The sequence below is a fragment of the Capra hircus genome, assembly GCF_001704415.2.
Source record: "Capra hircus breed San Clemente chromosome X unlocalized genomic scaffold, ASM170441v1, whole genome shotgun sequence".
Classification (NCBI taxonomy): domain Eukaryota; kingdom Metazoa; phylum Chordata; class Mammalia; order Artiodactyla; family Bovidae; genus Capra; species Capra hircus.
This window is the reverse complement of record NW_017189517.1, coordinates 32445049-32469482: the sequence shown is the minus strand read 5'-3', so window position 1 is coordinate 32469482 and position 24434 is coordinate 32445049. Positions and strand designations below refer to the sequence as shown.

Here is a 24434-nt window from a genome sequence, read left to right as displayed (position 1 = left end):
AACCACCAGGCAAATCCCCAGTAGTTTTACTGATAACAGTTATAATGATTGTTGTTGTTGTTTAGTTGCTAAAGTCTTTACTTGCCACCCCATGGACTATAGCCTCCTAGGCTCCTCTGCGCATGGAATTTCCCAGGCAAGAGTACTGGAATGGGTTGCCATTTCCTTCATGGGATCTTCCCAATCCAGGGATTGAACCCACATCTCCTGCATCGGCAGGCGGGTTCTTTACCACTGAGCCACCAGGGAAGTGCTGTATGATGCTAGATAGAAAGTGCCTGGGATTTAACAAAGGCTTGTGTCTACGCCAGATATTCACTGTATTCTTATTTCTGATTTCTCTAAGCCTTAGGGAAATGAGAAAGACTTCAGCTTGAGACTAGAGGTGGAGGCCAGGCCACGGGCTTGTCCAGGTAAGGTAAGGCAGTTAACCCCAGGTGCTGTGCTAAGCCAAGTAGACAGCAACATGAGGACTCAGCATGGGAATGTGGGAAGCCACAAAAGCAGACCTCATCTTTAAAAAATATTTTTCTAAAGGCAGGCTCTAAACTTTGTCATCCAGCTTCTAGAGATATGACTTGTCGACATGCTTCCCCTCCTTGTGGGAACATAGTCCCTGTTGGCACAGGGAGGACTTCCTTCTCATTTGAAGATATTTTCATGGGGAATAAGGATGAGAGGTAGAAAGGAGTGAGGCAAGCTTCTACACTCTTTACAGCACTGCCTCCACCCCTCAGTCAACACCAAGCCAATCCTTGCTGGTATGCCTGCTATTGGGCTTCCCAGGTTGCACTAGTGGCAAAGAATCTGCCTGCCAAAGCAGGGGATGTAAGAGATGTGGGTTCGATCCCTGGGTCAGGAAGATCCCCTGGAGGAGGACATCGCAACCTGCTCCAGTGTTCTTGCCTGGAGAATCCCATGGACAGAGGAGCCTGGTGGGCCACAATCCACAGGGTTGCAAAGGGTCAGACATGACTGAAGCGACTTAGCACACACAGCACATGCCAGCTATTTCTCTGCCAGTGTGAAGTGAAAGGCACTCAGTTGTGTCTGACACTCTGCAACCCCATGGATTACAGAGTCCATGGAATTCTCCAGGCCAGAATACTGGAGTGGGTAGCCTTTCCCTTCTTCAGCAGACCTTCCCAACCCAGTGATTGAACCCAGGTCTCCCGCATTGCAGGTGGATTCTTTATCAGCTGAGCCACAAGGGAAGCCCCCAGGGATTGAGATCTAAAAGCTGTCCCCACTATTCTGTCTTTCCAGATTTGACCTCCAATGCTCAACTCGATGTGTACTTCCTAAATCAGCCCCACAACAACCCAATCAAATAGGTACTGGTTGGGAGGTAGCCAGAAAAACAGAAATCTCCTTTCAAACATAGGAGATTTAATACAGATTAGTCACAGGGGATGGAAGAGTTGAGAACCAAACAGGAGGCACTGAGGCAACTCAAGATTAGCAACAACAGGAAGCCCCTCTTATCCCTGGAGTTAGAGGGACAGCGTGAAGACATGGTGAGTGGTGTTGCAAGAGCTCGGAGACTGGATCTATCTGGTGGGAACTAGAGCCAAGATGGGGCTGCCTTGCAGAAGCTGGTGCCAAGGAGAGGGGGATGCTTGGTGGTAGCTGGAGCTACCAGAGATGAGCCCTGTAGGAAACACAGCTGCTGCTGGAAGTGCCACAAAAAGTAAGGTTGGACATGGGGAAGAAATATCCTAGCTTCTCTCTTCTTCCTACCTTCCAGTTGGTCAATCCCACACAGAAGCAAATGGCAGAGGACTATGGGAAATGTAGTTCCCTGATACAGACCAGCGCAGGAAATGAACAGGGAGTGGATCTGAGGGTAAGCAGCAGATGAAAAGCCTAATTATCCATCCCCATTTTACAGAGGAGTCAAATGAGGCAGAAAGAGATTCAGTTACCCCAACTACACTAAGTGGCAAGAGTCCAGGTTTCAAATCAGGCAGGCTGACTACTCCTGAGTCCATGCTCTCTGCAATCACTACTATTATACGCTCAGGGTAATAGCACTATTGTTATTTAACTCGTCAGACTTTTCCCTCTGGATTTAAAGCTCCCCAAAAGTGGCAGCAGCAGCAACAGTAGCAGAAAAGGCATTTACTGTGTCTTTATATTTATATCATTTATAGCATGTAGCCTTCACTGAAATGGGATGATCAGCAGGTTTTCATAGGTTTGGGTGGTGGTGGGGTACTGTGAAAATGTCCTCTGCCATTCTGAATGTTTTCTTGTTAATTAAATGTAGCAATTTCTGATAAGATTCCAGACAATGGTTTAGCAACAGGGAAAAGTCTAAGCAGCAAGGAGAAAAATTGGTATCTAGATTGCTTGAGGGCATCCCAAAGGGAACAGACAGTTATAAAAATTTGACTCCAATGTTACAAAATTTGTACAACTTGAATTCCCAGCTTCTTCACCTGGGAAGAGGATATACCATCCCTTAGGTGACTTGGCTGGCAGTGTTGCTGTTTTATTTGGTTTTCTTAACAGTTCTTGGATACTAAGAGTCCACAGTTATGTTGATGAAGTGTCATTTCTCATTGTGTCCGTCATGACCACCCTTGTCTAAGCCACCAACAGCTCTTATGTAGTCAATGCAATGGTCTCATAATTAGTCTCTGTCCCTGTACCATTCATTCCATCTCTTCTCAATCAGCCACAGCAATCTTATTAAAATGCCAGTTAGATCACAATGCTGTTGTTCAGTCACTAAGTTGTGTCTGACTCTTTGTGACCCCATAGACTGCAGGATGCCAGGTTTCCTTGTGCTTCACTATCTCTCAGAGCTTGCTCAAAAGCATGTTCATTGAGTTGGTGATGCCATCCAACCATCTCATCCTCTGTTGCCCACTTCTTCTCCTCCCCTCAATCTTTCCTAGCATCAGGGTCTTTTCCAATGAGTCAGCTCTTCATATCAGGTGGCCAAAGTACTGGAGCCTCAGCATCAGTCCTCCCAATGAATTTTCAGGACTGTTTTCCTTTAGGATTGATTGGTTTGATCTCCTTGCAGTCCAAGGGAGTTTCAAGCATCTTCTCCAGTGCCACAATTCAAAGTATCAGTTCTTCAGCGCTCAGCCTTCTTTATGGTCCAACTCCCATCATGTACCTCCTCTGTTTAAAACCCTCCCAAAGCTCCCCATTTCACTCAGAGAAGAATCCAAAGTCTTCACAAAGGTTGATCAGGCCCTACCTGATCTGTCCTTCACCTCCATGACCTCATCTCCAACTTGTCTCCCCTTTGTGTACTCCACTCCCATCACATTGGCCTTCCCAAGGCTGAAATCAAGGTGTCAGCATAGCTCAGCTGTCATCTGGAGACTCTGGAGATGAATCTGTCTCAAGTTCATTTATATTGTTGGCAGAATTTATTTCCTTGTGGTATGAGGACTGTGGTCCCCTTTTCTATGCAGGCTGTCAAGTGGCCCTCCATCTTCAAGCCAGCAATGATACACCAAATCCTCCATGTGCTTCAAAGCTCTGACATTCCTTCTGCTTTTAAAAGACTCATGAGATTAGATTAGGCCCACCTGGATACTCTTCCTGTGTGGTAACCTTAATTATATCTGCAAATCCCCTTTTGCCATGTAATGCAGTGTAATCACAGGTGTGCCATCTCATCATAGTCATGGTCCTAATGATCAGGGTGGGAAATCTTGAGGCAGCATTTTAGCCTTGTGAGCCCCCTCACCCCACAATAATCAGCTGTTTGAGAAACTAACCAATCAAAATATATGCCAACAATAGCCCTGGAGCAGGGGCGTGGAGAATACCTGCTGCTCCAGGTGTTACCCTTTACTTGCAAGATTGTGGAGTGGCCTGGAGGCATCCCAGAGACAAGAGCTGGAGCTGGAGCTATTTACCAACTGGTATGAAAATTCTTTAATATTTTAACAAGTGGGGATAGCATATCTGTGCCTAGCTGTTGTTTATCTGCTCCATAGTGTGTGAAGTGCTGCCTTCTTTTCTGAGCTCAGAGAGTCTGAAGTTGGTCTCGGATGATTAGGGGAAGGTGTGCAGTGGCCCCTTCCAGCCTTGCCTGCTGTTTCTGTGCCACCACATTTGTTTTTCTGTTTGTTTTTTTTTTTTCTGATGAATGTCTCCATTTGCATGGCTGTCTTATGCAGTGGGAGAGTTCATCCATCATCTGAGCCTCCAAGCACTGCCACTCCAAGGCAGATAACCAATCCCATTTGTATGGCCTCTCCCCAGCAGATGCGGCTCAGTGAGGCAAGTGCTGTGGACTTGCTCTCATCATTAGCCTGCACACTTCACAGCAGCCAAAGAAACCCAGGCTTCTTATTAACTTGCCAAGCAAAGCTTGATCACAGCTCATCATGAGCCTCATGTTTGTGAGGACCCATCTCAGGCAACAGACATGACCCCTGTGGGTGAGTTGGGGTAGGAAGAGGGCCTAAGTTAAATGAATTTGGTGGGACTGGTCTGTTTCTCCCACCTAATATTTGTATATGGGTGAATTTGATGAAAAAGTTATCAAGGACAGCTTCACTTGATGGAATCGTGAGCATACACATCAGGCACAGCAGTGACAAGGCTGGTGTGTTGAAGGAAGTGTCACAGAGGAAAATGAGCTCGAGGAGAGATAAAAAAAAAAGAATAAATGGAGGAAAGTAAATCACTGCTGATTGCAAACAACACTAATAATAATAATGTACAACATGGCCAGCTTCACTTGCTGATGTTGGCTGAGACCACAGAGCACAGCTGTGGTGTGCTGTGGTGACCATACGTCACAGATTCACAGTGAATCTGTGTCAACAACTGAGTGTCTAATTAGACTAAGTCAGCCTATGCTTCCTTTTTTTTTTTTTTTGGCTGTGCTGAGTCTTCATTGCTACAAGCAGGCTTCTTTCTCTAGTTGTGGCAAGTGGGGGCTACTCTTTGTTGCAGTGTACAGACTTATTGCAGTGGCTTCTCTTGTGGAGCACGGGCTCTAGGCTGCGTGGGCTTCAGTAGTTGTGACTCACCAGCTCTAGGGCATAAGCTCAGTAGTTGTGGTGCATGGGCTTAGTTGCCTTGCGGCATGTGGGATCTTCCCGAACCAGGGATTGAACACATGTCCCCTGTATTGGTAGGTGGATTCTTAATCACTGGACAACCAGGAAAGCCCTGTGCCACCTTTTGAAGTAGGAAAGATTTGTCTTCAGTGGCTTCCTTTCTTGTAAACCTTTCCCCCGTGTCTAGGCCTTTCTAAAGACTGCATTCACTGCTGAAGTAGAGATGTGGTAAGTGGAATCAAATCTACTTGATAGTCTTTACCGTGTAAACAGAACCAGATATCTTTGGAATCAGATCCCATTGGAGCCAGTTCCAAATGGTAAAGACACATTTACAGAGGATCTCAAAGCAGCAGGTAGTGTTCAGGATGGTTGACTATGACTTTAGATGTGTGAGATGGTATAGACCCTATTAAGGACATCTCCCTGCAAGGCCCACCCCCAGCTTTCTCTCAAGCTGAGGCGTTTTCTCCAGGTGCAGCGGTAGGCAGCATTGAAACACAGCTTACTACCAGCAGGTGCTGACAAGAGAGCTGAAGTTGAAGATTTCTACCCGTCCTAGCAAAATGTTACCAAACTCAGTGGGAAATGTCACAGCCCTGCATTAGGTGACAAGAAAATCTCTCCCTTTTCTCTGCCATTAGGAGCAATCAGCTGCAAGATGCCCAGGGAGAAAATGACAAATGCCTCAGCACAAATATTGCCATCTTTGGTAGGGGTAGGGGGTTTGGATAATAGGCATAGTGGTGGAAAAATGAACCCTTGAGATTCTATATGCCTTTCTCCCTTATAGAGACAGGTTAGGAGTGAGCATAGAGTGTTTCAGAGTTGTTGGTCTAGTTGGGTTTGGAGGGGAGGGAGAGAGAAAGCCAACTATATTTCATTTCAAAAGCAACAGATGGAGAGAATTTCAAGCTAGAAAGGACCCTGAGAGCTGTTCATCTATAGACACTCAGACTCATAGAATATCAGAGCTGGCAGGGATATTAAAGACCATTGAGTCAGACATGCAAATGGCCAACAGGTACATAAAAAGTTGCTCAACATCATTCTTCATCAGGGAAATATAAATCAAGACCAACAGTGAGATATCACCTCATACCAGTTAGGATGGCTATTATAGAAATAAAAATAACAAGTAGTGGCGAGGGAATGGAGAAAAGGGAAACCTGGTGTTCAGTTGATGGGAATGCAAATTGTTATAGCCACTATGGAAAACAGCATGGCATTCCCTCAAAAAGTTAGAAGTAGAAGTACCATATGATCTGGAAATTGCACTTCTTTGTATTTATCTGAAGGAAATGAAATCACTATCTTGAAGGGATATCTCCACCTCCATGTTCACTGCAACATTATTCACTATAGCCAAGATATGGAAACAACCTAAGTGTCCATTAATGTTGTTGTTTAGTTGCTAAGTCATGTCTGACTCTTTTGCGACCCCATGGACTGTAGCCCACCAAGCTCCTCTGTCCATGGGATTTCCCGGGCAAGAATACTGGAGCAAGTTGCCATTTCCTTCTCCAGGGGGCCTTCCTGACCGTGGGGATCAAACCCACATCTCCTGTACTGGCAGGTATATTCTTTATCATCCATTGATATGTGGATGAATAAAGAAAATGTAGTATTTATGTATACAACTAAACATCCAAATTCACTGATATCTAATTAAACAGGACCTCAACTAGCCAGAATTTCTTTGCTAACACTTGCATTTTTAGAAATCATAAGAAAATAAGCTAAGGTTAGATATTTATTTTGACATCAAAAACCAAGACAGGGCTTGCACTGATCCCATATCCTATACCTTCATCATTTTTAGTTTAGAGTAATAAACACTACTGATCCAAATGATAATATGATGGTCAAAAAAAGATTCAGCCATAGAACTCTATTTCAGAGTATCTTACAGCAGACTGTAGTCACTCATATATTTTTGATTAAAAAACAAAAATACCACCCTCTGAGAAAGTTGTCTTTGGCAATAAATAGACTGCTCAGTTTTGGGAGAAAGATGTCTACAATTAAGATGGATCAGTTCAATCCACCCTAGAGATTAGTGAGGGGACATGTTGTAGCCAAACTGCTCGTACCTCCTGAGCTCTTCTTACCAAGGCAAGAAAATGGATTCAGAGATTTAAACATAATTTTAACAGGTAACCAGAAACTCTTATTCACTAGAACATCTTCTAGATTACTAAGATTCAAAGGACTAACAGTATAAACTGAGTTGCCTTAGGAAGAAATAATTCAATCTAATAGCTAGAAAAGCTAGTGTAAAATAAATAAGGCAGATGGACTGTTTCCTTGAGTTTCTAATGGGCTCCAGCCCACTGTGACCACTCCTGAAACCAAGGTACCCACCCCCCTACCTGTTGCCTTGTAGAGCAAAGTGACTTACAGCAATAAGCTGGTAGGAGTTGTTCATCATGGCGATCAGCATGTTCAGCAGCACCACCAGGGAGATGACATTGTATGTCCCAAACATGGTTGCTCCCACAAACTCTGTGAACTCATGTCTGGCTTTCACATTGGTGACATAGAGATTTAAAAGGCCAAATACAGACCAGAAGAGGGACTGAAGGGTTTCAAAGAGCCTAAAAGAGATCAAAGAGAAGATTAGTTCTCGAGGAGGAGCAAGAAAAAAAATGTGCTTAATTAATTAATTAATAAGGAGGTTGCATCCCAGCAGGTAGACTGATGGTCTCACGTATTTTGGTCTCTTCTCCAGCACAATCCACCCAAGTCTGTTTGTTCCCACTCGTATGTCTTATGCCTTGCCCTTCCACCTGGAATGTAATCTCCTTCTTCTCAATCTACACAGAACCTTTAATTTTCCAAGACTTATTTCAAGCACTACTTCCTCCACCAAAGTTTCTCCTTTATCTTCAGACCATGTGACTTACCACCTTTCTAAATACATAGAGGCAGGAGTGCAATGGCTAACAATATGGTACTTGGGTTACACTTCCCTGGGTTAAAAACAGCTCTGACACTTGCCAGCTAAGTGAACATGAGCAACTTAAACCATTTCTGACACTTCTTTTGTGGTTCCCACAGGGCCCAGAATGGTGCTAAGCTCAGTAGAGTAGCTTAAGGATTCTTGAATGAAAATTTATATGAATTGTTTTTAATGATGTATTAGCTAACAATTGTTGAGAATTTACTATAAAAGCATTTCTGTTTTGTTAGTCGCTCAGTTGTATCTGACTCTTTGCAACCCCATGGACTGTAGCCTACCAGGCTCCTCTGTTCATGGAATTCTTTAGGCAAGATACTGGAATGTGTAGCCATTCCATTCTCCAGGGGATCTTCTTGACTCAGGGATCAAACTGGGGTCTCCTGCATTGTAGGCAGATTCTTTACCATCTGATCCACCAGGGAAGAACCATAAAAGCATACTAGACATTTTACATATATTAACATTATGATTCCTATAAGACTGATATTATTACTGCTGAGGAAAAAGAGGTTCAGAGATTGAGTAATTTGACCAAGCTATAAGTGCTGAGCCAGAATTCAAATCCAGGTACTTCTGACCTCCCCAAACCAATGCATTATTCTATATTGGATAGTTCATAAATTACTATTTCTTCTCATAGTCTCCACATCTAAATATTAATATGTAACTTTTGCAAGGATATGTTTTTGGGGTCCAGGTTTTCTTTTGCATCATGTTCAGAAATTTGTGCATATAGCAATACGAAGTAGCCAGCTCCCAGGCAGGCACTAACCAATCATTTCTCCAGCACATGAAAAAGGCAGAGAAGTCAAGAAATACAACTTTGAGGATGAATGTAACTTTTCAATTCTTGAAAGGCTAAAAATGTGTTGTTTTTATAGCCCAGTGTATTTTAAGCAGCTTAGAGACAGGTTCTTGGGTTCATTTGGGGGTTATACATGGGCAATGTCTTAAAGATTTCCTCTGTCTGGGAGTGCTCTTCCCCCTATCTCTGCATTGCTGTCTCCTTGTCATCACTGTGGTCTCAGCTCAATCGTCACTTCCTTAGACAGACTCCCCAGTGTCACCCTACCTAAAGTAGGCCCACCAGTTACTCTCTATCCTGTTGTCTTGTTTCAGGTTTTTGGTAGCATTTAAAACTCTCTAAAATTATGTTATTAAGTAAATTCTGTTTCTATGTTGATTTTCTATTCATCTCCACTAGAAAGTAAGCTCTATGAGAAAAGAGACAGGCATACAGCTACTATGTACCTGACATATAATAGGCTTCCCATGTGGCGCTATTGGTAAGGAACCTGCCTGCCAATGCAGGGAATGTAGAAGACGTGGGTTTAACCCCTGGGTCAAGAAGATCCCCTAGAGTAGGGCATGGCAACCCACTCCAGTATTCTTGCTGAGAAAATCCCATGGACAGAGGAGCCTGGCAAGCTACAGTTCATGGGATTGCAAAGAGTCAAACACGACTCAAGCTACTGAGCAGCACTAGATTTGTTGAACACATGATTGAAGACATATTAATAATACAACTACTGTTATAACTAGATTAAGGTTTAGAAGACTCCAAACCTGTTGATAATTGCATGTTCAGTAGGTGAAGGTTTCACAGCGAGGGTTAGTTCATTTTGATGAAGCTTGTGCTCTGCACTGGCCTGATTCTCAGGTGACCTCCTTTGGGACATGCATCTGGCCCTTTGTCATCTGTTAAATGGCTCTTTTCTAATCATAGTGGATAGCTCCCACTATCCTTTCAGCATCATATTACTTGAGAGCTAGCCAAGAAGGAAGAAATCTTTTTTTGTTGGATGAAAGTAAGTGCCAGATGGAGACACATTTGAAAATCAACAGTAAGATGAGAGTCTGGACTTCAGGGGCAAGAGAACAAGAACTAGAATATGGCAAGTCAGACCTATTACAGGATCTGTATTTTCAGGAGACTCTACAATCAGGGCCAGGCAATACAGTGTGTCACATAACCAGACAGAGTGTCAAAAATGAAAAAGACGTGGAGTGCAGGAATCTGGTTCTGCTATGAAGGCCTATCTAGGACCTAGCGGTGTCCATTAGAAGTCAGGGCAGGCAGGAGGCCAGCAATGGCATAAGAAGCTAGCCCAGCAGCTGGATAACAAAAGTCGGGGAATATAAGGCTTAGAAAAACAGGAACAGCTGCACCAAATAGAAATGACACTGAAGAACCAGAATCTCTGGAAGTTGAGTATTCTTGAATATTGAAAGCATTCACAAAGTATTTTTTGATTGCATGACTGACAACAAGGCCACAAGCCAGGGCAAATATGTCATCAATATGCTGGCAAAGTCTTAGTTCATTGGTTGCTTCTCCAGAAAGGATGATGTTACTCTCCTCCACCCCCAGCCCCATAACAATTAAAATTGTGATGGTTAATGCTTAAGTGGAAAGTTTACTACTAGTCATTCCAATGACTGATACAAAGATTCCTAAAAGTGAAAGTCCAGGCATTTAGAATCTGTCCTAAATTGTGATATTCTAGTCAGGGAGACCCTAGAGGTATGATTGTATAACAGATAAAGAAAGGGGACAAGATTGTTCCTCAGGTTTTGGTGGTTGTTAGTGAAAGTGCCCTTGACATGGGGCACACAATGTCATGATACAATCTGGCCATTAGGAGAATATGTCTTATTGAAATGCATGCCCAGGTAAAATGGGTGATTGACATTTGGGGTAGAAAAGAACATTCTGGTGAGAGATCTATAGGAAGCTCCATGGCTTCTAGACTCAATTGAATTCATGACCTAGGGGACCATTACATGGTGGTCAGGTCCATAACACAATCATCACAGGGATGGAAAGACTTGTTGACAAAACCCCAGAATCCTAAGTGCCAAAGGAATACTATTTTGATATTAACAGAGAAAACAGTGAGTCCATTTTCATTTAGCAGAGAGTCAACAAGTATACAGAACTTGCTGACTCAACAAGGGGCAAAAAGTGAAGATACAGAGATTCAAGAAGACTTGATATTAACTGCTTGCAAGACAAATCCCCACCAGCTAGTTAAGAGGGGATTTGTGCATGTTGGGAGCCATCCATAAATATTACTAGATCATGAAGCAAAGAGAGACTTGGTAGAATAGAGATAAGAACTATGATCCTCATGACAGTTGCTGAAAGTCTCATCTTTGAGATGAGTTCATCTTTCTAAAGGCAGAAGGAGTGTAAAGATTGACCCCGCTGCATTTCACTCTGACCAGTGAAGAAGTGGAGGATGTATTGGAAAAGAAAGTCTCCTTGGGAAAAAGCAGTGCCAAGTTGTGCTGATAACCCACAGGGAGCAAAGGCATAGTCATCTCTTGGTCATTCCTACCAATTTTGCAGTTCACTGGACTTGGCAGTTTCTTATTGCAACCTGCCTTTGACAAGTTTCTGACTCTGGTTGGAATGCTCCCACCATGCTCCCAACCTGCAGCCTCCACTTCCTTCTTGTCTTCTTCTCTACTGAACTCTTGTTTGACCTGCCAGCCTCAGCTAAAGCCCCAGCTCTTCTAGAGGCCTCCCCTGATTCCTTTCCTACAAGGTAGGGTCAGATGCTCCTCTTTTGTTCTCCCATAGCAGCCTAGCCTTACTACATAGTCGCACATATCACACTGTAGAGACAGGAGAGGGGAGTGGCTAAGAGCAAACTTTAAACTTCTGTACATATTAATTGGGCTTCCCTGGTGACTCGGTGGTAAAGAATCCACCTATCCATACAGAAGATGTGGGCTTCAATCCCTAGGTTGGGAAGATTCCCTGAAGAAGAAAATGGCAACCCCCTCTAGTATTCTTGCCTGGAAACTCCCACGGACAGAGGAGCCTGATAGGCTACAGTCCATGGGGGTTGCAAAAGAATTGGACACAACTTAGCCACTAAACAAACATATTAACTATAAAATTTGGTAAAGTCACATGACAAACTTATTAACTATAAAATTTGATAAAGTCACATGGCTTCTTTAAATTTCAAGTTTCCTCATCTATAAAATGGCCATTGGTAGGATAAGTACTAACTGCTAACATTTATTGTGTTTTGTGTGCCAGGCACTGTGCTAAAGGCTTCTCATGCATTGTAATATTTGATTCTCAAAATAACTCTATGAAGTAGCTACTATTCTTTTTTTTCAGATAAGAAATTGAGGCACAAAGTGGTCACACAGGCAGAAAGTGGCAGAGGTAGTATTTGTACTCAGCTCTTTTGACTCTGGAGTCAAAACATTTAACCACCTTTTTCTATCATGTACGGTTCTGCATGTAATGCACTTGGCACAGTGCTTGGCATAGCAAAAGCATTAAAAATGCAGCTATTCTAATTGTTTGTGTTCTCTGTTAGACTATGTGTTTCTGGATGATAAGGATGCCATTTACTCAGTGTCCTCATGGCCTGGCAGGTAGGAGTTGCTGAATAATTGTTAGGTAAATCTATAAAAGACTATAGAAGCACATAAGTAAGGGAAGTATGAATGCGTGGTGCGCCATCTTGTGATAACAGTAGAAAGGTTATGAATTGAATTTAGGAGAAAAAGTTGAAGATACTCAGTAAGGACCTTTAAAACCTTCTCGGAACAACAACAACAACAACAACAAAAGAGACTTTGATGGGGACTGAGTTTGTATCCAAATAAATAAGAAGGGAATATATGGGCTGAGTTTGGGTAAGGAAATCACCACTGATTAAGTAGGAAGAGCTACAAATGAATGATGATGATCTACAAGGAGGTCCTAAGTGACCTGCTAGGTCATGGCTCTGGCCTCTTTAGCTTTACATGTATCTATGATGATTATAACTTTATACAACTAATTTTACATAACTTTACAAATTCAGGATTGTAACTTTATACAACTAATTTTACATAACTTTACAAATTCAGTCTTACACCCACACCCTTGGATAAAAGCACAACCTGGAACTTATATGCCAGGATTAAAGTTCTGATTCCACCACTATGACCTGTATGACTGGGCACAGTCTGATTAACTTCCTTGTACCCTAATTTCTTGATCTGTAAAGTGGATAATAATAGTAGTACCTACCTCATAGCACTATGAGGATTGTGAGGATTAAATGAATTAATTCATATCAAGCTCATTTTGTAATAGTGCCTGGACCCAGCATTCAGTAAATATGCTATTTTTAAGACTATTATCAACCTTCCACCTAAAAACAACCTTGTTGTTTCATGTTTCTTTATTGTCTTCATAGATTATCATTTATTTTCACATCTAGTTACAACTATGTTAGTTGTCATATTGGACATAATTTTTATGTCTTTAAAAACCACACATTTTATAAATGTAATTTTAAGAGCCACCCAATATTCTACCCAGCAAATACAAGCCTGAATGACAGTTTTATCAATGCTTTGTATGAGAATAGGTGGCAAGCTTCTTAGATCTTCAGAAGATACAAGATTGGGAAGAATAGCTAATTGGATGACAGAAATAAGATTCAGAAAGATTACAATGGCTTGGAGCAAGGGGCTGGAACTAACATGATGAATTTTAATAGGGATCAAGGGGCTGGAACTAACAAGATGAAGTTTAATAAGGATCAATGTAGAGGTTAGTCCTCTGGCCAAGTGCCCACGTACAGGATGAGAAGGGAGGAGAAAGGCCAAGGGTTGTCGCTGACAGCAAGTTCAAAGTGGATCAGCAGAGTGACAGAACTGGCCAGATACTTCAGCCATGTGAGAGAGGGCAGAAGGAAAAGTGAATCTTCTAGAATTAAAGATAGGGTTGCTACTGGAATTCATTCTTTCACTCAGTTGTTCAATGGGCATGTTGAACTTCTTTATGTCTTAGGCCCCTCTGTGGTAGGAGAAAGACCTGTAAAGTGGGAGTCTCAGTCTGGTAGGTGAGAGAGGCAACAAACAACTAAAATATAGTATTTATTACATTATTATTATTCAGTTCAGTTCAGTCGTTCAGTCATGTCTGACTCTTTGCGATCCCGTGAAACACCACACGCCAGGCCTCCCTGTCCCTCACCAACTCGCGGAGTCCATCCAAACCCATGTCCATCAAGTCGGTGATGCCATCCAACCATCTCATCCTCTGTTGTCCCCTTCTCCTCCTGCCCTCAATCTTTCCCAGCATCAGGGTCTTTTCAAATGAGTCAGCTCTTCGCATCAGGTGGCCAAAGTATTGGAGTTTCAGCTTCAACATCAGTCCTTCCAATGAACACCCAGGACTGATCTCCTTTAGGATGGACTGGTTGGATCTCCTTGTAGTCCAAGGGACTCTCAAGAGTCTTCTCCAACACCACAGTTCAAAAGCCTCAATTCTTTGACACTCAGCTTTCTTTATAGTCCAACTCTCATATCCATACATGACCACTTATTATTACTATTACCTTTATTATTATAAGTTACCTTTTAAAATGGAGATGTCCTTAGAATGCCATGGGAAACACAGAAGGAGCCTGTAACTGAGAGTGGGGTCGAAATGGATAAGAACAGGCTTAAAAGAGCAGGTCAGGCTTTGACAGACACTTGAAGGGGCAGGGAGAGTTGTCCAGGCTGGCCAGACAGGGATGGACATTCCAGGCAAAGAGGATGGTGTGCGAAGTACAAAGGACTGTAAGACCAAGATGCTCTCCTGAAGTTGGGAAGAGCAAGATGTTGACTATGGAGGAGAGGAATGAAAGGCTGGAGAGGTGGGATCCAGATTCCAGGGCCCTGTGCATTATGGAAAAAGGTGAATTTTACACTGGAGAGGATACTGATACCAGGCGGGCAAGAGACCAGAAGGTGATGAGATAAGACTGGCACTTAGAGACTTCTGTGTAGCAGGTGGGAAATTGTTTGAGGGGACACAAGACTGGAGGCAGGGAGACCAATTAAATGTGTAGCAGTTTGGGGGAGAGATGATGTAGGCCTGAAAGAAGACAGTAGAGTGTGTGTGTGTGTGTGTGTGTGTGTGTGTGTGTGTGTGTGTGTGTGTGTGTGTGTGTGTGTCTATACAGAGAATGGATTGAAGAGATATTAAGGAAGCAGACAAAACTGAGTGTGAGACAGGATGTATTGCTTGAGAGAGACAGAAGTGTCCAAGATGGCTCCTAGGACTCTATCTAGTATCCTTTAATGAGATGAGGAGTTAAAAGGGAGATGGGTTTGGTGTGGGGACATAGAGCTAAGGAATTTATCTGTGAACATTGTGTTTGAAAGGCCTGTGGAACAGTGCGGAACAGCCAAGTGTGTTCAGGAGGCATCCAGAGTTGAGGGCCGGGACCTCACAAGGACAAGAGGACCACCAAGTCAGCTTCTTGCCACTTCCTCCCTGTTTCTCTCCCAAGTCCCATGCCCTCAGAGGGTACCTTCCCAATTGCTCTCAACAGTGGATGAAGGCCAGGTACCCCCAGTATTCAATACTGAACTCAAACCACCAACTGTACTGTCAGGCAGTTGTCACCAAAGACAACAAGGTCCCCCTAAATTGTGCACCCAGGAAAGTTCTTTTCTTTTTTAAGCTGAAGAATAACAATAACATCTCTAGAGAATCAGAAGGAAAAGGGTGACAACAAGCAGATGCCATAGTTTACATCAGGTCTATTCACAGGCTCCCTTTTCCCCTTCTCTAAAAATGGAGTCTTCATGACAGTCTAAGTAGCATGTATTTTAGCAGTTATTATAAATGCCTGAGTTGAGGCATTTAAAGGAAAACAGAAGTCAGAGCTCTGTGGAGGAAAAAACCAACACCTAGAAGGGAAGTTGAGGTAACATTACCACTGCTTTGGTCCCAGCATGACAATACTTCTTCATACCTGACACCCAAGATATAATTTTGTGTATGACAGGTGTCCATTCTTGTCAATCATCCCTGCTGGGCAAGTGATGGGAATAAAATGTCAGTTGGCAACAGGGGTGTTAATCATCACTACTGACTTATAAGGAGACATTTCATAAACTTCCTCAGCAGAGTTCCCATGAGAAGGTAATTGGCAGGGACCTAGCCTCCTGGAATGCGCCTTGCATTCACATGTGCAACTCTGTCGAAAGCTTTGATGGGAACAGATACCATTTCCTGGTGCTCAAGCCACTATAAGATTGTTCTTTGTATTGAAAACAGGGTGATGTGAGTTGTATCTCTAGAGTAATGCGGGAGAGGAAGCAGTTCCTAGTCAAGAGGCACTAGAGAGGTGACCAGCTGCCTTTGTCCACTTTTGGTTGGCTTCACCAAAATGGCGCTATCTGTTTGTCATCCCATTTTGGCTTCTTTTTTTCCTTTCACATAGTCTGGTTTCCCCATCCACAATTTTGCCCTGAGTTCTGGGAGGAGAAGCAGGGAGTGTGGCCTAGTGGAGGGGGTGGGTGCTGGAAAATGGGTGACAGGACGAGCCAAAATTTTCCAGACTGTGTTCACTGGAACAGCATGCTGGTAAATAGATTTGGGAGAACCTCTCCGTTTTCTGTAGATTCACAATGGAAAGTCTCTGAGAAGCCCTGCGCTGGCTTAAGCCCTTCTTAAATTTGTCTTAGGGGCTTTCCTGGTGGCTTAGAAGGTAAAAAATCTGCCTGTAATGTGGGAAACCTGGGTTTGATCCCTGGGTTGGGAAGATGCCCTGGAGAAGGGAATGGCAACCCACTCTAGTATTCTTGCCTGGGGAATTCCATGGACAGAGGCGCCTCGTGGGCTACAGTCCATGGGGTCACAAAGAATCAACACAACTGGGCAACAAACACTTTCACTTTTCATTTAAATTCTTCCTAGCATTTCCAAATCTCACGCAATCAGAAATCTTGCTTTCATGTCTATTCACATCTCCATGAATGTGAATGGTTATTTGTCATCCATTTTAGGAAATGTCGCTAGAGATCAATTATAATGGTTGGCTACATAGCATTGTTTTTTCCCTTTCTCTATTGGTACAACTTGGGGCCAAGCAGAAATCTTTTCCCCGCCTTGGCCTTTGTTATTTAACACATTTCTAGAATGTCTGAGTCCATTGATCTGCTCTAGTTTATAGAGTTAAGGGGGAACATTGTATCTTAACTTAATATCTAGGAATCCCTCCTGACCTTGGGGTCATGACTATGATTACCAGGTGACTGGCACTTTCCAGAACAGGGGCTAGAGATAGACAAGGTGTAGGGCACTGAGTCTGGCATAAGCACAGGGCTGCTCCTAGAAACTAACATGTTTCCTAATATACGCTTATTTTCTTTCTCTTGTCTGCTTCCCCTAACAGTGATTTGTCAGAAAATAAAAGCCATTCTGGAGGCTTAAAGGTCCTAGAGAAGTAGGTGTTGAGTTTATAAAGAAATGGCACAGGGGTTCCATACCGGAGGCAGAGGACTGGTGGACAGAGGGTCATTACTTGTCTTCTGTGTCCCGAGTGGGAATAGGAGATATTTCCAATCACTGCTTGGTGCCTTGGTACATCTGAAACCTTAAAGTAACCTCAGAAGTTGAGCTGACTCTCATCTTACTCTTTGCCTGTTTCCTCTCCATCTAGGAATCAAAAATTCACCATCCACCTGCCCTTTTAGTTATTAATATTTTCTCTCCCCAAACCCCATGTTTCCATGAGCCAGGGCTGTTCGAGCAAATCCCATTTCTCTGACACCACCTAAGGGGTCCTTAACTAAATTCCCATCTCAATTCCCATCTGTGGGAATGAGGAGATATTTTGCCCTCATACTACCAATTCTTCGACACCAGTTGGGTGTCCTACAAGCCAGCTCAGTCAGTTCTGACACTCCTGGGGAATAACATCAGATTCCACAGATTAAGAGCTCAGTCCCACAAGACTGCTCCCCTTCTGGTTTTCCCAGATGTCCCTCATTCTTCTGACCAGCTGGCTGTAGGTGGAGCTCCCCACAATCCTCTCCTTGGGTTTGATTAATTTGCTAGAGTGCCTGATAAAACTCAGAGAAACATTGAAATGACTAGATTACTGGTCTATTATAAAAAGATACAACTCAGGAACAGCCAGATAGAATATGCATAGGGTAAGGTATGGGGGGCAAGCTTCCCTGTATTCTCTGATCGCCCATTCTCCCCAAATTTCCACATGCTCACCAACCTGGAGGCTCTCCAAACCCTGTCCTTTTGGGTTTTTATGGAAGGCTCATTACACAGTTGTGTGAAGTCGCTTCAGTTGTGTCTGACTCTTTGTGACCCCATGGATCATAGCCCGCCAGGCTCGTCTGTCCATGGGATTCTTCAGGCAAGAATATTGTTGTCATGCCCTCCTCCAGGGGATCTTCACAACCCAGAGATTGAGCCCAAATCTCTTACATCTCCTGTATTGGCAGGTAGCTTCTTTACCACTAGTGCCACCTGGGAAGCCCCCATTACACAGTCACAGTTGATTATATCATTAGCCATCAGTGTGTGCATGCATGCTAAGTCACCTCAGTCATGTCCGAATCTTTGTGACCGTATGAACTGTAACTTGCCAGGAATTCTGTGCCCTCCAGGCAAGAATGCAGGAGTGGGTTGCCATGCTCTCCTCTAGGGGATCTTCCCAACCCAGGGATCGAATCCGCAACTCCTATACTTAGCCATTGGTGATTGAAATCAATTTCCAGTCCTTCTCCCCTCCCTGAAAGGAAGGTTGAAGGGTGAGTTTCGAAGTTCCAACCCTCTAATCACATGGGGATAACTGGCCCCCATCCTAGGTAAGGTCCAAAAGTCACTTTGTTAACACAACCAAAGACACCTTTGTGGTTCTCATCACTTAGGAAATACCAAGGGTGTTAGAAGTTCTGTGCCAGAAATGGGGACAAAGAACAAATACATATTTCTTATTATAAATCACAGTATCACAAGATGCATTCAAGTATATTTGCACCCTTCCCTTTTCTTTGTTCTTGATTCAGAACGGTTACGTTAGCTTTGGTAATTACTTGTTGAGAGGTATAACCTTGCTCTTTTATTTCCTTGGTTAGCGGTGCTTTTTGGAGTGAGGGATTATTTACCCCCTTCCCATGAATTTCTCAGGGCTTCCCTGGTGACTGAGATGCCAAAGAATCTGCCTGCAGTGCAGGAGACCCAGCCAGATCTCCTGGAGAGGACATGGCAGCCCACTCCAGTATTCTTGCCTAGAGAATTCCATGGACAGAGGAGACTGGCAGGCTACAGTTCATGGGGGTCGCAAAGAGTCAGACTCGACTAAGTGACTAACACTTTCATTTTCATGAATTCCTTTAAAAATATTAGATATGACCAAAATAATTCAGAAGTTACTCTTTAGATGAGTTCCTTGGAGCCCGTATGTGTTTGTCTCTTTCCTCCGTCACCTAACTCTACTTCCTCTCCTAGTCTCCTAGAGAGATCAATAAGTGTGCTCTGCATGCACTGTCAAGGGGCAGTGGCAAAGATATGGACTGAAAATAGGGCAAAGAAAGAGAAAGCAGACAAAAGGCAGAAGAGGAGAGTGGGGAGTCTTACGTGGAGAAGGCATTGTTCTGTTTCTCGCATCGGATCCCCTTGCAGTTGTTGGGCTCATCGATTGCTCTGGTCTCATAATAAAAGTAAAGCTGGTTCAATCCATTGGCAAAAGCCAGCAGTACCAGGCAGTAGATAAAGAGGAATTTGAGGATATCGAGCAACATGCGCCCCAAAGAGATCTGCAGAGGCCCTAAGTGGGAGTTGGCTGTGAACAGGGATATGAGACGCAACGAACTTAAAATGTTGGATATCGCAAAGAGAGCTTCTGCAATCAGGGTCGGGTGCCACATTTCCCATTCTTCCCTTGGACGGGAACCATTATACTGAAAGAAACAACAAGTGCACAATATGAGAGGTACAGCGAGCATTTAGAAAACTTTCCCCTCTTTCCTCCCTTCTGCACCCAAATAAAAACATCAAACTAAGCATCAAGCATTCATTTATACAACAGGCCCCCGTGATTGGCACTACTGGTCTTTTTTCCCCCACCCAATCAATACATGATGCTAATAACGCTCTTCCTTCCACTCCTATCCAAATATATACTCAGCGCATAGATGTAGAAACATGAATTTCAGAGCAATCATCTGGAGTAACAATCTGTGGTTTATCAACAGACATTTTCGAAGTGTGAGTTGACCAGATTGTTGGGGAGTGGCCTGAGAACAGAGCCACAGGTGTGCCTAAGGTTGTGGGGCCAAAGTACTCTGCTTCCTAATGAGACTGCAAACCAGCTTTGCTGCCCAAGCCCCCGTTTTGTGCTAAGCACCACGCACAACTTGCAGTTACTGAAGGACATGGGGTAGGTTCAGCCTCCTCAGTGTGCAGTGTTCACCTTGACTTCCCTGCTGATTGCAGTTTGGGGCTGATTGAGCATCCTTAGGTCATTATTCAGAGTTTTCTGCCGATAGTCTTTTCCCCCATGCAATTACAAATGGCATGTCAGCCTCCAAGGCAATGAATTTAGTGCTGCTCACCAAGTGGTGTATGGATGTATTTTATTGTTGCTTTGATAGTCTTACAAGTTGGAATGTTCCTTTAGCACAAACGATGGACCAGGGGGCTGAACGAGGAGGAGGAGCCAGGATTTCTGGGGTTGGCTGCCCATGTTCCAGTATTTCCTGAGCTTTCAGCTCCTAAAACATTGGAAGTCACCTTATGGAGAGATGGCTTCGTTGTGAGACTGAGCTCCAATATAGCCTTTGTCACTTAAAACTGCCCCTCTTTCTCTCATTTCACCAGAAAATGAGGATAATATCTACTCCTACCCACTGCATATGTCTGATTATGTACCCATATGTGAAAGTCTGTGTACTCCATACGGAGAGATGTTATGGAAATACAAGAAATTGCTTTTTACCTTCCCCAAGACAGAAGTAGATTTTGCCTGGAATACAATCTGAAGCATATTGCTTTGAACGCTCATCTAAATATCACAATTTCTCAGGACTAAATGTAAACAACTTTCCTGAGAAAATGTTGCTTTGGGGGCCAAATTATATTGTTAGCATTTCTAAAATGTGCCTCACTTCCAACAACTGAGGAAACTGGTGTTATTAAAATCATTTGTGTGTATCCAATATTCCTCACTGTCAGAGGAGTTTGGAGAAAACTTGCCACATGTGTGCTTCTATTTCAAATAGACTTGAGATGGCCAATTGGTTTTATACACTTTGGGCCAAATCTTGTATCTCTCCATTTCTGTATCCAAAGGAAACATTTGCTGCATAGTTGTGAGAGGTGGACATTGTTATGCCTGTTTTACAAGTGGAGGAACTGAAATCCAGAGAGGCAGAGGGAACTGCTTAAGGTCACACAGCAACTTGGTAGCGGAGCCAGGACTAAAACTCAGGCCTCTAAACACTCAGTATAGCACTATTTCTATGAAATGTTACTTCTGTAATAGTTGATATCACAGTGCATTTATTAGATAGGCCTTTACTTATTTGGAGGTCTATGTGAATGATGCTGATTCTTTGTTGATAACAAAGCAGACCTACATTTAAAACTAGGATTTCAACTGGAACATGCATAGCTCATCATTTAGGGTTTTCTCACTCCACAGTCACACCCATAACCACAGGGAAGTATACTATCCGTGAGTTTGGATCACAGAACAGTCACAAGTGTGAAAGATGATTCTCATGGAAAATCTATGCTTTGTGTATGTACTTTTAGAGAAAAATACTATAGAATATGATAGCAGAGAGTAAACTTGGAGCTCATTTAGCATAGAGGTCAGCAAACATTTTGTGTCAAGGGCCAGATAGTATATATTTTTGGCTTTGTGGGCTATATGGTTACTGTGGAAACTACTTAACTTTTTCTTTTAGAACTATACATTTATTTATTTTGCTGTACCAGGTCTTAGTTATAGCACATGAGATCTAGTTCCTGGCTCAGGGATCAAACCATGGCCCCCTGTGTTGGAAGCATGGAATCTTAGCCAATGGACTGGTGGCTCAGAGGGTAAAGAATCTACCTGCAATGCAGGAGACCCAGGTTTGATCTCTAGGTTGGGAAGATCCCCTGGAGAAGGAAATGGCAACCCACTCCGGGATTCTTGCCTGGGCAATCCCACGGACAGAGGAACCTGGTAGGCTACAGTCCATGGGGTCACAAAAGAGTCAGACACAACTGAGCGACTAAGCACCAGGGAAGTCCCTTCTAGAACTATAATAACAGACAATATGTAAACAAACAGTGGCCCCAGCTTGGCCGGCAGCCCAGTTTGCTGAGGCCTGACTGACCACAAGTGATTTTCCAATCAAATTGTGTTCCTTCAAGCCTGAGGGTTCAATAGAAGCATCTGGTAGTCACTGTGGAAACCAGAGAGGAGGCTAGGAAGAGTCATTTCTCAATCCAAACTCATTCCTTTGAGCTCCTTAGTACATTGAAATCCTGCATAAGTTTTAACTTTAAGATGTGGTTCCATGGGAAAAAATTAAAAGGTTGAAACCCATTGATCTAGTTCCATCTTATTTTTCAGAGGCAGTGTCTGAAGCTCCTAGAGGTAGAAGGATGGCCTGTGGTAATCCAGCTCGTAAATATCAGAGCAGGGATTACCTTTGGGTTTCCTGACTCTTCAGAGAGTGATATTGGGAGACAAATGATTTTTCTTATATTCTTGGAGATAGAATGTTGCTTGAAAATTGGCCGCTATGCCTATTAAAAGGGTGTGAACTCAAAAGCAGAATATGAAAAGGGTTGGCCAAATGTGGGTACCCAATAGTAACAAAGATGAGGAGGTGTGTTTTCATCCAAGCATTGGCTGGAGAAAGGGTCATAACTCAATGGGTATCAAAGTTCAGTTTAGTCTGTACATATGGAGTAAGGGAGTGCTGGGATAAATCTAGGTGGTGCTATCCTAGAAGACAAAAAGACAATTACTCTCCATTTTTAGTGTTATCTTGGGGGCACTGAGGGCTAATATGAGGTATGTTTGTTCCTTTTGAGTACTTTGGTATGTGCCTTTTGCTTCTTAGTCATGTAGCCATGTGAGGTAGAGTGTATATATACATATAGTTGACTAGTTTTTCACTCTAATAAAGGATCTTCCCAAGGCCAGTTTCTGTCATGGTGTGTCATACTGCCTCAGTGCAATGATGAGCTGAAATTTTTAAAAGGGCCTGGGACCAGCCCTATGTCTTTACTTATAGAAGTTGGCTCAGCCTACTTGGTGGAGTTCATTTCAGACGGATGCGCCTTCCTGCACGAGTGAACCTGACTGCTCACTGACAATTTCTCATTGTAAATTCAGTCTGCACGTGGCATCTCTTATTTGTAAATTCTTCTTTGTTGTGAAGGGCTCTGACTTCTTGGCAAATGTCTTTTTTTGAGTTAAGTATTTATCAGTTGAGGGGCATTTACTCAGCTTAGTGAGATGATTTATCCTTATGCTCTATGATGAGGAAGTATCTAGTCCTTGGAAGGCTTGCCAGTGAACGTGGACAGGGTATGTGATTAACTAATGTTGGGCATCTGTTGACACAATTTCACATCCCCAAGGGTTAATCATTTGATCATTTATTCTACACTTTCCTGTTTAAGCAGAACTCACCAGTTTCTAGATTGATAATGTATTGTCCCTCTAGTATATAAATACCACTTCCAAAGGAAGATTTTTTGTTTTTTTTTTTGGCAAACAGTGTTACTTAGTCAGATGAGTGCCAGAATGACATGGAATTCATCCAGGCACATTAACCAGAGATCCAAACATTTTCCTTACCAGCTTTTTCTTGTAAGGAAGTTGTAAGTATGTGTTGAACGATCACCACAAAGTATAAGCATAGTCTTCAGCTTCTTTCAAAAATGTTTTAGGACTGCATTCAATATTCACGCTCCATGTAACTAACTCCCAAGGTCTTAAAATTTATGCAATATGCATATTAGAGATGTAAAAATAAACTAAGTTGTTGGCGATTTGGGGGACAGCCATATTCCCATTCTAAAACTCCTTCATGTGGGATTTCATGCCAAACAGCATGACTGACTAGACAGTCTTGGAGATGGAGTTGTCAGCTTTTCCTCATGCTGGAGAAGTTCACTTCAGGGTAGAGGCAGTGCAGCCATTCCAGTATCTAATGAGCACTAAACCTGAACTCAGAGCCTGTGACTATCCAGCATGAGGTGCTGGACATGAAGCTATTTATCAGGTTAATGCAGGCTGTACATTATGCAGGAAAAAACATCAAAGTGGTGTGTGTGTGTGTGTGTGTGTGTGTGCGTGCGTGCGTGTGTGTGTGTGTGTGTTATCTGGATTGGTAGAGACATAGAATGGGTGATACTCAAGATGGTGGATTCATAGCAGCTTGAATGATCATCCCGGTAATGGAAGTGATGCAGGAGGCAAAGACTATTAAAAATCTATGTCTCACACAGTGAAGTTTCTAGGGTTCTGCTATCAATCCTATGAAGAACACTTGAGGGCAGTGTGAATATTTGGCTTTGAGAAGAGGCAGCTCAGCAAGCTAGGGAGAGATGACTTCATATCTGAAGCACTTTATGGAGAAGGAACATCTTTGTTCTG

The 24434-nt window shown here is 43.1% G+C and overlaps 1 protein-coding gene across 1 annotated transcript in view; it reads right to left on the bottom strand.

Annotated features, from left to right (window-relative positions):
* The window catches only part of TRPC5 (transient receptor potential cation channel subfamily C member 5), a 341695-nt gene that overhangs the window by 30172 nt on the left and 287089 nt on the right, over positions 1–24434 (bottom strand). The window contains exons 5-6 of the mRNA XM_018044118.1: positions 19406–19728; positions 7441–7636 (exon numbers count right to left, since the gene is read on the bottom strand). Of these exons, the coding sequence (XP_017899607.1) occupies positions 7441–7636; positions 19406–19728 (519 nt within the window). The remainder of the gene's footprint in view (positions 1–7440; positions 7637–19405; positions 19729–24434) is intronic.